This window comes from Bufo bufo, chromosome 1 (genome assembly GCF_905171765.1).
Source record: "Bufo bufo chromosome 1, aBufBuf1.1, whole genome shotgun sequence".
Classification (NCBI taxonomy): domain Eukaryota; kingdom Metazoa; phylum Chordata; class Amphibia; order Anura; family Bufonidae; genus Bufo; species Bufo bufo.
The window spans coordinates 333,418,972-333,431,618 of record NC_053389.1 but is presented as its reverse complement, the minus strand read 5'-3'; the positions used below and the strand labels follow the sequence as shown (position 1 = coordinate 333,431,618).

The following is a 12,647-nucleotide window of genomic DNA, read 5'->3' as shown; positions in this document are numbered from 1 at the left end:
TCAATTCACACAACAGTAAAAATACTTAGTGACAACTTAGTCCAATCAGGGTCCAATATATGTGTGCAGGTATACACTGAAGCGGTCTTAGGGTACCTTCCTCCACTTGATCCACACTGGAGGCACCAGCACCTGACATTTCCAGCTTTGTGACCTCAAGATGCCGAGAGCCTCGGTCCTGCTGCCTCCATTGTGGATCAAGTGTTCCATTGCATGCGAGTAGATAAGGTTTTGTTTTCTTTTAACCCCTGGAAGGCCCTTCTTTTTATAACACAGTGTACCCATTTTTAAGGGCTGCTAAATGGGTGCACTCCTGTCTAAATTGCCATAAAAAATCCATCTGGCTCTGAAAACGGCTAAAAATAGGATGTCTCGTTTTTGGACGGCCAGTATTCACTGGTCATTAAAACGGCCATGTGAATAGCTCCATAGACTTTAATTGGTTCTGACAACCGGCGTGTGACGGACGGTTTTCACTGTCATATGAATGAGCCCTTACTGTTTTTTTAAGACTGTACTGTAAAGACTGCTCTCAGTAAATAATGGTATCAAAAGGATGATGACTGTAGCAACTAATTAGCTTAGGAATCTGATTGGTTACTATTGCAACTTCCATGCGCATTTTTTGCATTAGTTTTGACACAACTCCCCTCCCATTTCATTATGTGAATTATTAGTAAATGTTGACAGCCACCTGAAAATAATGGTGGGCATTATTGTACATAGGTACTTAAAAATATATATATAATCGATAAAAGGTGATATGGACAGCTCAGCTCTTCCTCTCTTATCCCCCTCCCTGCACCGTAAAGAAGTCAATGGGGCAGATTTTATAATACTGTGTTATATGAAAAATCTGGTGCATTTTAGATTGTCTAGTCTACAGTGCCTTGAAAAGGCATTCATACCCCTTGATGAACTTTTCCAAATTTTTTCACGTTACAGTCACAAACTTAAATGTATTTTATTGGGATTTTATGTGATAGACCAACACAAAGTGGCAAGTATGTGTGAAGTGAAAAGAAAATTATAGTTTTCTAAATTGTTAATAGATGAAAATCTGAAAAGTGTGGCGTGTATTTGTATTCAGCCCCCTGTATTCTGATACCCCTAAATACAATACAGTGTCATCAATTGTCTTCAGAAGTCACCTGATTAGTAAATCTGTCCACCTGTGTGTAATTTATTCTCAGTATAACTCCAGCTGTTCTGTGAAGGCCTCAGAGATTTGTTAGAGAACATTAGTGATCAAACAGCATCATGAAAACCAGGGGAACACACCAGACAGGTCAGGGATAACGTTGCGGAAAAGTGTAAAGGAAGGTTAGGTTATGAAAAAAAATATATCCCAAGCGCTGAACATTTCACGGAACACTATTCAATCCATCATCCGAAAATGGAAGGAGTATGGCACAAAGGAGCTGCAGAGATACACAGCTCAGATGAGAGAATCTGTCCACAGGAGAACTATTAGTCGTGTACTCCACAAATCTGGCCTTTATGGCTTGCTTTCAAAAATGGCTTTCTTCCTGCCACTCTTCCATAAAGGCCAGATTTCAGTTTGCTACAAGCCATGTAAGGGGGACACAGCAAACATGTGGAAGAAGGTGCTCTGGATAGATGAGACCAAAGTTGAACACTATATGTGGTGGAAAACTAACACTGAACACACCATCCCCACCGTGAAACATAGTGGTGGCGGCATCATGCTGTGGGGATGCTTTTCTTCAGCAGGGACAGGGAAGCAGGTCAGAGTTGATGGGAAGATGGATGGAGCTACGTACAGGGCAGTCCTATAGGAAAACCTGGTCGAGGCTGCAAAAAAAGAATGGAGTGGAGGTTCACCTTCCAGCAGTACAACACCCTAAAAATACAGCCAAAGATACAATGGAATAGTTTAGATCAAAGCATATTCATTTGTTAGAATGGCCAATCAAAGTACAGACATAAATCTCATTGAGAATCTGTGACCAGACGTAGGCTACTTTCACATCTGCGCTTTCCCTTTAGGGTATCGAGATCCGTCATAGGATCTCAATAGCGGATGAAAATGCTTCCGTTTTGTCCCTATTCATTGTCAATAGGGACAAAACGGAACGAAACAGAGTCACCACAATGCATTCCGTTCTGTTTGGTTGCGTCCCCATCGCGGACAGAATAACTTAGCAAGCAGCGGTTTTGTGTCTGCGATTGTGTCAGAGAAAACGGATCTGTCCCCATTGACTTCTATTGGGTGTCAGGACGGATCCGTTTTCTCGGACACAATAGAAAACAGATCTATTTCCTATTGTCTTTCAGTGGAGTTCATGACGGATCCATCTTGGCTATTTTAGAGATAATCCCACCAGATCCATTCAGAACGGATGCAGATGGTTGTATTATCGGTAACGGGAGTGTTTTTGTTGATCCATGACGGATTCAGCAAAAACACTAGTGTGAAAGTGGCCTTAGCTTGAGCAATTTTGCAAAAAAGAATGGGCAAAAATTTCAGCCTCTAGATATGCAAAGATGGTAAAGACATACCCTGAAAGACATGCAGCTGTAAGTACAGCAAAAGGTGGCCCTACAACACGTTGACTCGGGGCCAAATACAAATGTATGCCAAAGTTTCTAGATTTTTATTTAGAAAAAATTTGGGAAATTACCATATGGATCATTTTCTTTTCACCTCACACATACCTGCTACTTTGTGTTGGTCTATCACATAAAATCCCAATAAAATACATTTATGTTTGTGGGAGTTACTTGAAAAAATGTGGAAAAGTTCAAGGGTTAGGAATACTTTTTCAAGGCGCTGTATGTTAACACATCTATTAGTTGGTTTACGTTGCACCAGAATTTTGTGCCAAAATTTTGGTCCAAACCTTTCATTGGCTTTAGTATTATAACCTGGTATGCCTACAAGATAGCTTCATTTTTTTTGATGCTGCTTCATGGGGACGCTGTGCCCCACGCTATTTTTGCCTCCTCATATGTTCATTTCCACCATCGGTACAGGGAGGAGGAGACGCAAGCGTTTCTCAATGAGCGTCTCCTTCTCCCTGGCTGTAACGCCATCAAATCGTAGCGGAGCCCATCACAGCCAGGGAGAAAAAGCAGCTCGCCTTCTCCCTGGCTATGACGCGTTCCGATCCAATTGCACAGTGCCACAGGCAGTGAGAAGGAGATGCCCATTGATAAAAGCTGGCATCTTCCACCATCGGTACATAGAGGAGGAATTAACATATGAGGCGCCAAAAATAGTGGGGGCACAGCATCAGCGGCATTTCTGAAGAAAAAACAAAAACATTTACATGTGTATGCGTTCACCTATCTTGTAGGCATACCAGTTTCTAAGCAGCACCTCCAATTATTGTTTGTGAGTAGCACCTTATCCTGGTAAACTGGGATGTGCTGCCAGCAAACAGTCAATCTGTATGGGGATGATTGCTGCAAGCTGCTTTACCTCAGCTCAACAAATGGTTTGTTCCCAAAAATTGCTTGTGCATCAGCCCATGTAAAAGATCCCACTTGATAAATGTGGCACATTTTCATTAGGAAGTCATTCCCATTGAGTCTTTCTAATAGAGGTTCCTTTATGTCCCGATGTCGACTATGAAGCAAACCAATGACCTTGCTGCTTACTGTTCAAGATGGCTGCCCCCATAATAATGTAAAGGAAACAGTATAAAAATATATACTGTTAGCGGTTAGATTAATAAAGAATAAAGAAGATAAAGAAACTGGTGGCTCAAGTAGGACTTATTGATATGGGGTGAATCATACACAGGTTTTATGTGGAGGACCTGTCACCTCTTCTGACGTGTCTGGTTTAGTAACCTCTTGCTCCAGAATTGCTATTACAAGGAGGATGCAAGTAGTTAATAAAACAGAAATATCAGTTGAATAAAGAAGTACAGATAAAAAATGACATCAATGAAATTAATAATTTGTTTGGCTGTAAATCCCAATAATAATCATATAGATCATTATGGCGTCAGTGCCCTCTGGTCTTCTGACTGGCAGGAGCACAGCAGTGGAAGCACTGCCATATTGACAAGTGTTTCTAGTCATCCTGCAATTTTATATTTTGTCAACTTTTTATGTACAAGAACTTCTGAAGCCAACATTTATCTGTCTAGCAGAATGTACAATTTTCTCCCCTTCACGAATAGATGTGGGCAACCACCTAAAAAGTGACATAGTCATGCATTTTTTTATTTCAGCCTCAATTTGGCTTGAATACTGTAATGGAAGGGTCATCTAAATGATTCTAACTAGGTTTCATTTTTATTGTACTCGGCTATCTCCGTAACTTCCTTACAAAGGAAAGAAGCAGCTGTGCACATCCCTGATCGCCTGCTCTGTTCTTTTCAGGGGGCTCCATGAGATACAGGGTCCCCATTCTCGTGATTGGTGGGGTTCCCAGTGGTAAGACCCCACTGATGTAATAGGACAGAACTTTACATTACCGGAATATCCCTACCAGGGAGTTTCACATTTCCAGCTTCTAAACCGCCACTGGGTGAAATGTCCACTACAGAATAAAGAAAAAAAAATGTTCTAAAGTAGCATGCTCTGTAAGGCCTCTTTCACACTTGCGTTGTCCGGATCCGTCGTGTACTCCATTTGCCGGAAGTGCCCGCCGGATCCGTAACACCGCAAGTGAACTGAAAGCATTTGAAGACTGATCCGTCTTCAAAATGCGTTCAGTGTTACTATGGCACCCAGGACGCTATTAAAGTCCTGGTTGCCATAGTAGTAGTGGGGAGCGAGGGAGCAATATACTTACCGTCCGTGCAGCTCCCGGGGCGCTCCAGAATGACGTCAGAGCGCCCCATGCGCATGGATGACGTGATCCATGCGATCACGTCATCCATGCGCATGGGGCGCCCTGACGTCACTCTGAAGCGCCCCGGGAGCCGCACGGACGGTAAGTATACTGCTCCCCCGCTCCCCACTACACTTTACCATGGCAAACAGGACTTTAGCGGCCTGGCAGCCATGGTAACCATTCAGAAATAGCTAAACGTGCCTAGCTCTAATAAACTAGCAAATAAAAACATGACAGATACACTTTAAGCTGCAAGGATGTTATTAGGTTTCTAAAGTTGCTACTGTGTGAAATGTCACACAGTAGCAACTTTAGAAACCTAATGCCATTCTGTATAAGACTATGGTGGTGGTTTAGGTACTAGCAATGAACTACAAGTTTCATTTAGGGGAATTGTCTGGGATATATTTTTTTAGCCTGTGCACAATATACAGGACCCAGGTACAGGAAGAGATTCCCTGCTGCAACTGTATCACATACTGACACATAAGACAGGTTTGCAGTGGGAAACTCTCCTTGTAGTGGTACTTAGTCCTCAATCGTGCCTTCCATAGAGCAAACTAAAAAAATTATCTTTAAACATTTAGTCAATCCAACATATCAGATTTTTTTTTTCTGCTTTAACCATTCTTTAACTTTGCTAGAGCCTTTCATTGGGATCCATGACATTTTCTTGTACAGTTTGCTTGTACAATTCAGATTTGTTTAACCCCCATACAGATTTTCCCAAAGACTGTTTGGGCAGGCAGGAAAGGACAGTACTGTTTCTAAGGCTACAATTGAGATAGAGGGGAGGGCTGCTTTAACCTTTAATATCTCAGGCTACAATTGAGCTAGAGCCTACCTTGTTTTATGGCCGCTAGTACTGCAAAACTGGTCTTGTTTTAAAGCTTAGATTGTTGGATTCAAAACAAGACCAAGACTGGCTTCAGCTCAATTGTAGCCTGAGATAGTAAAGGTTAAAGCAGCCCTTGTTCCTTCAGCTGTAGGAGAAAGGGGCCAGCAGGGACAGGCTGCAGGAAGCAAATATATAGATCCTCTCTCCCTGTGTAACTGCCTATGTTCCAAGGGGTAGGGTAACATGAACTTCTGTGCATGCTATTAGTTTCCCTTTCCCCATCAATCAGACAGCATACCTTCTCTCTGATTGTCACATATGGGGGTCCTTTCTCCAGAAAAGGAGTAAGAGTGCATGCTCATCTATTCATCCGTCTAGGCCTATTTAAGTCATTTATTGATGCCACAATCAAAATGTTATCCAGTGTCTTTATCACATAGTCACACCAAACACACACACATTTTCATTCTAGACTGCCCCTATCCTGTCTGTACCAGATTTTTACTGTAAAATAGGCATACCACTTTTCTAGCCTTACCTACAGAATTGTAGTAATAGGAATTCTGATTATCACTAGAGAGGAATAGCTAAGATATTATATATAAAGATTTCTGACCATCAGAAAATATCTTTTATCTGAGATTTCAATCAGTTTTACAAAACAAACCAGGGTAATCTGGGCTTCTGCACAGGGCTGCATGGCACACACTGAAATAGGTGTAGGGGATGTATTTTTCTGGATTAGTAATTATTTGCTTCTCCATAAGAGCTTATTCACCTGTTCACACACTAGGCTTTTGCCTCATTTTTGGCTGCATTAAAAAAAATTTAAACAGTGCCACAAAAAAATAAATAAATAAATCATTCTGGAGAGAAAGTACTTTTAATCCATATATAAATGTGCACCTTTGATCCTCCTTCTTGATTGATAGGGCTAGAGAAGATGACTGTGGACCTGGTCGTATCAATCGAGGAAGGTCTAGAAAAGCAAACAGGAGAAGCAAGAGTGCACAATGGCTTGGCCCTGCCCTCGGTGCACCTAACTGCTCATTTGCATATGGATTAAAAGTACTTTTCCTCCAGAATAAAGCCACAGAAAAGTGAAAGGTATCATTGCATTCAGCTGAACTCGCCCCATAAGACATTGTGCTGGGTTTACCAGTGAATTTCCTGGTGACAGATTCCCATTAAATCACATGTGGTTAACATTCCTATCCATTTATATTATTATTTTTATTGTTTTTAACCTTATTGTTATTTGTTTTATTGCTCGCTTTATCTTTTTTTTATGACTAAGGGTACTTTCACACTAGCGTTAAAGTTTTCCAGTATTAAGTTCCGTCATAGGGGCTCAATACTGGAAAAAAACGCATCAGTTTTATCCTAATGCATTCTGAATAGAAAGCAATCCGTTCAGTATGCATCTGGATGTCCTCCATTCCGTCCCTTTTACGGTATTTTCTCCGGTAAAAATTCCAGAACACTTGCCGGAATGCCGGCACATACATTGAAATGTATTAATGCCGGATCCGGTACCAAGTGTTCAAGAAATTGCCGCATTGACTGATCCGGTTTTCCGGTCTGCGCATGCACAGGCCTTTAAAAATGTGGGGGGAAAAATACTGGATCAATTTTTCCAGATCGCAATGCATTTGTCAGACGGATCAGCATCTGGATCCGGAAGCAAATGATCTCAGTTTGCATGCAGATTTCCGGATCCGGCAGGCAGTTTAGGCAACAGAGCTGCCTGCCGGATTCTTCAAACGCTAGTGTGAAAGTACCCTTAGATTAAGATATGAACACATTTAGGTCAAATTCATGTAGAAATTCAAAAAGGCCATAAAAAACAGCCCTCCATTATTTTAGGGGGCATGAGGCACTGATGTTTCCTATGGGTAACTTACAAAAATCCGGTGTCAGACAAGCATCTAAATGATTGAGTCTTCATCTAGCATGAGGTGACAGTCCATTGGTGTTTTGCTATTCTTTTGGATTAAGAATGTGTATCATGCTTCTCTTATTAGGAAAAAAGCAGCAAGCCTTCATGTGTGCCAGCGATGCATAGGACACAATGGTGCGGACTTATACTTGTTCATGTGTACAGTCTGGACCTTTATTACGACACATGCAACTAAGAAAATGTCCTTCCCCACCTGACATGCAGACCATACTTACCAGTCATTATGCTCAACTGGATGTCACCTCCTTGTTTGTCACCTCCACACAGCTGAATGGATTCAAAGCTTTGCAATCTCTTTCCACTGAAAGCCTGCGGTCCTTTTCAGATATGTCTATATTTTGTACTACAGCACCCACCATTGTGTTGTGAGCATTACTGATGTATATGTTATGATGGCGGAATGGTCTTACTGTGTCTTCAGGGAAGCTCGGGGGACAGCACTTCTTTACACTCAGTGGGGCAGACTTATTAAAGAATTTGCTCCACTTTTATGGCATAAGAAAGTGGTGCACGCCGTATCTGTGCTATCACTTGCATCATTTTTAACTTTGACACTTTTGAAAAGTACAGAGGTAGAGGGTAGGGCATAGCAGGAGAGGCAGGCAGGGTTAGCCATGGGCCAACACGTTTACTATCATTTTGGCTGGAGTAGATGTGATTTCCTGGCACAGAATTAACAGATTTGGCGCATTTCACTTCAGTGGACTTGAGACTAATACTGGCGTATGAAACTCTTCTTCCAGTGTTTCTAAAGAGGACCTGCCGCCTCTCCTGACCTCTTTTGTTTTAGTACTTGCTTGTATTCCCCATTCAATAACAATATACAATACTATGCTGTGCCCTTCCTCTGTTATTCCTCCTGGAATTGTATTAATACATTAACAACTACTGTTGGTTTTACCATTCCCTTTTTTAATATAATGTGTCCCTACACACTCTCATGTTCCAACCAGTGCCAACAGAGGCCTAAATCCTGCTGACGAGCAATTCCAAGAGGAGTAGGGGAGGAATAGTACAACGTAAAGTTGTAAGAGGAAAAACAAATATTTATTAAAACAGAAGCCATGTACTTTTTACTATCTGCGGCCTGGCCAGGTGCACTGTCCACTTGCTTCTGTATGTAAATCAAGTGCAACCTTTTGGCAGCAACATTGAAAAACATATGCAGAATATGGCTGTTAGAGCGTTTGATTTCTCCTAAATGAAACGTTTATGGCTCTATCAAGTCTGTATATGAGAGCTAATAAAAATCATTGGTGCTTTCAGTCACAGGATGAACATACATATAAAAGTTCTCTCCAGTTTTGGTGCTGCATGGTTTGTAGATATATGAGGGCCTATGGGATTGGGTTAAACCAGAAGTCTCCGGACCATCTTCCTAGGTCGTCAAAGGAAATCTTTCACCAGCCCCCTCCATATCCAAGTGTTTGTATAGACACATAGCTGTGGTTTACCTGATTAAAACACTTTCTTTTGTTGATCTGAGGCCCGATATGCAAATGAGGTCTTTGGTGCGATAAGGGAGTCACCATTGCTCTTATTTCATCCAAGCTGCACTCCTTTCTCTAGACAAACCCTCCTTTGATTCACAGAACCATGCAGAAGCAAAGCAGTGAGGGAGGGGCTGACTACAAATGAGTGGAGCTTCGGTGGAACAAGAGCAAAGGTGACGCCCTCATTGCATCAAAGTCCTAATATATATACAGTGGCGATCAAAATTAAAGAAAAACACACAATTTCCGAAATGTCAAGGTCATAGTGCAGTTCTATGTGAATATGTCCTAACATGAGTAAAATAGCAGTATTTTAAGATTATTTCATAAATTGTATTTATTCTAAAGAACAGAATAAAAATGTTAATGAGATAAATGAAAATGAACACTGATCTAAATTAGAGAAAACTTTCAGATACCTGCAAGTTATTGGTGTTAATCTGGCAACTGGTGCTAATTTCCTTAATGATCTGACAAAGCCTAACTTTCCAGTTTTCACTGACTTTGCCAAAATGGTGTGCCGTTCCAAAGTGACTAAAACCTTCTGGCAGCAGGTTGTCCAGATGAAGGCCAAAGGGGTGACCCTATCAGCCATTGCAAGAGAAGTTGGTCGTTCCAAGTCTGTGATTTCTAGAATATTGCATCTTTACAGCATCACAAACTCATTCAAGTCCCCCAAGAAGAATGGTCGCCCTCGAAATACAAATGCAAGAGAGGACAGGATAATGCGGAGAATCTCCATGGGTTATCGTTTCAACACTGCAGCTGGAATTGCTCGCTAGTTCAGCACTGAACAGGGTAATGATCTGTCTTGTCATACAGTGTCTCCACATTTAGGAGCATTTGGACTGAAAGCCCACTCTGCAGTGACCAAACCTCTCATTAGCAGAAAGAATCAAAAGGCTAGACTCACCTTTGCTGAGGAGCATGTTGTGTGGACAGCGGAGAAGTGATCCAGAGTTCATTTTAGTGATGAAAGCAAGTTTAATTTATTTGGGTCTTATGGGAAACATTATGTTCGTCGACAAACTGGTGAAAGACTGAACCCAAAGTGTGTAAAGAAGTCGGTGAAAGATGGAGGAGGAAGTATCATGGTTTGGGGAATGTTTTCTGCAGCAGGAGTTGGATCTCTCATACAGCTACATGGCAGAGTGACTGCAAGTGTGTATCAGAATCTTCTTCACCAACACATGGTTCCTTTCTTGCGTTCATCTCTAAATCTGCCAGCAATTTTCATGCAGGACAATGCCCCCCGTCACACAGCAAAACGGGTAAAGCAGTTCCTTGAAACTGAAAACATTGAAACAATGAAATGGCCAGCCCAGAGTCCTGATCTAAAGCCAATAGAAAACCTCTGGAAAATCCTTGGGGACAAAGTTATGGTCAAGAAACCCACACCAGTCACAGAACTGTTAAAGAGACTGGAAGAAGAGTGGACCAAAATCACACCAGAGCAGTGTGTGAGAGACTAGTGATGTCCTGTGGCCGCAGATGTGCTGGAGTCATTCAAAGCAAGGGCCTGTACACTTCTACTGATTTGGTGACTGTAGAAGAGCGTTTTAATCAGGTGACATACAGCTATGCGTCTATGCAAACAGTTGGATAGGGAGGTCTCTGGTGACAGATTCCCTTTAACGTTAATCTTGGAGGGCGTGGAAGAACTTGGCTGATAAACTTGGTGGATATTGATGATATTACTTTTTATTCCCTGTTTTTTTATTTCTGTCATCCAAATATTTTAATGTGAAATCTCAGTGAATGCTGTAAAGAGCTGATTAGATGCTATGTGAAAGTATATATAATGACTTAATGCACATTCACAGATAAGCCTCTGAGCACATTACCAATGTATAGTAAATTTCCATTTGTACTACAATATGAATTATGTCATCATTTCCTATGTTCTCGTTGTGGAGTTGTGCGAGCTGTAAATCAGGTATGTATGTGTCCGTGTACTGGAAGCTGGAATATCTTTTTTTATGGGTCCATAATTGGTGAGTTAATTATGATCATGTATATTTCATTTTGTTGTGCATTCTGTTTATATTTCATGTAATATACTTTTTTCCCTCCTATTTTAAGGTAAAAGTTATTAAAACATCCCCGATGATGGCTAATGTGTATGATGTAGAGTCTTTCATTGTCTCTTCTCATAGTAAAAGACGTATAGATGAATGGCAGGAGGCACCACCACATGGGGAGTTATGTATGTACACCTGATTCTACTAAGACCATGTCATGTTTCTAGGAAACATCAGTGTAGTGTCACACATAACCCCAAGACAGCGGGCATGCTGCCTGGGAGTTCTTGTAGTACCGCACACTGAGATGGAGATGTCAGGTTTAGGTAGGTGATGGAGTGAACACAAGAAGCTCCGTTTTTGAAAGATTCAGTTTCAGCTAGAGAGAGGACATGATGTTAGAGATAGCGGACAGTCACTGGTGTTCTGAAGTACGGCAGGAAGAGGTATATAGTTGGGTGTTTTTAGGATAGAGATAGTACTGAGGCACTCAAAACCAAATCTGCTGATAGTGTGTAGAAAGAAAGAAAGAAGAAGGGAACATAGGGCTGATCCCTGAGAAATCCCAGCAGCTTGAGGAGAAGCAGAGCCAGCAAATGGTACACCTGAGAAAATGGGTGTATTAGTCTGATTACACTAGTCCGTGCTACCTGTACATTTTCAAGATACAAAATTGGCCACACTAGACACCTCATTAATGCAATTATATGGGCATGCAGTTACAAACCCCAGGAAGCAGTTTTTCTGACCAAATGTAGTGAAAACCTAGCCTAAAAAAACTAAACTAAAAACTGTCTAAAAAGAAAAGAAAAAAACTAATAAACTATTGGTATGTAGAGCCTTTAAAATGATCGCACATTTGTTTGCTTTTCCTTGTTTTATGGTAATACTACCATAGATTCATAGACTTCTTTTTCTTCAGTTTATAAAAAATGCTTACCATAAAATTGTGCAAAAAAGCAACACCACATGTAGAACTCTGAGCTTCTTTTCCATGAAAACAATAAAAAAATGTCTTGCTCTTGTAGTACTGATGCGGTTCTGTGCTGCTTTCTCACCACAATGTGTGCATATACAGTACATAAATGGGCCTCACACACAGGGACGTATTACAGTACCAGTAGAGGTCCATGGGCAGACTGATTTATACAAGACTGTAGGCTATACATCAATCACATAACATCAAAACCACTGAAAGGTGAAATTAATGACATTCTCTTGTGACAGTGGCATCTGTCAGTGGTTAAGATATACACTAGCGGAAAATGAAAAAAAGAACACCTGGAAAACTTCATGTGATTGACAAAGTATAAACTACTAGTTATGCTTGGTCAATAATCACACAACCAAGGTGGTGTGGGATGTCATTCCAAGCTCTTTCGATCTGGACTCTTAGTTCAGCCAAGGTGGTTGTTAGCTTCTGTGCATGAGGGATTCATCACCCCATCCAGTCCCAGACATTCTCTATGGGAGAGAGATCTGGCGATCAAGCTGGTCAATGTTTCCTCCATGAACAGCAGAT

At 41.2% G+C, this 12,647-nt stretch overlaps 1 protein-coding gene across 5 annotated transcripts in view; it reads left to right on the top strand.

Annotated features, from left to right (window-relative positions):
* The window catches only part of C1H5orf24 (chromosome 1 C5orf24 homolog), a 75,743-nt gene extending 63,634 nt beyond the window's left edge, over positions 1-12,109 (top strand). For 4 of the 5 annotated variants that reach the window (XR_005780730.1, XR_005780731.1, XR_005780729.1 and 1 more), the window contains one exon: positions 7,676-12,109. Coding sequence is in view for 1 of the 5 variants with exons in the window: in XM_040442292.1 (XP_040298226.1) it covers positions 7,676-7,716 (41 nt within the window). In the remaining 4 variants the exon portion in view is untranslated. The remainder of the gene's footprint in view (positions 1-7,675) is intronic. The other variant, XM_040442292.1, reaches the window with a different exon arrangement.
* Positions 12,110-12,647: the final 538 nt, after the last annotated feature.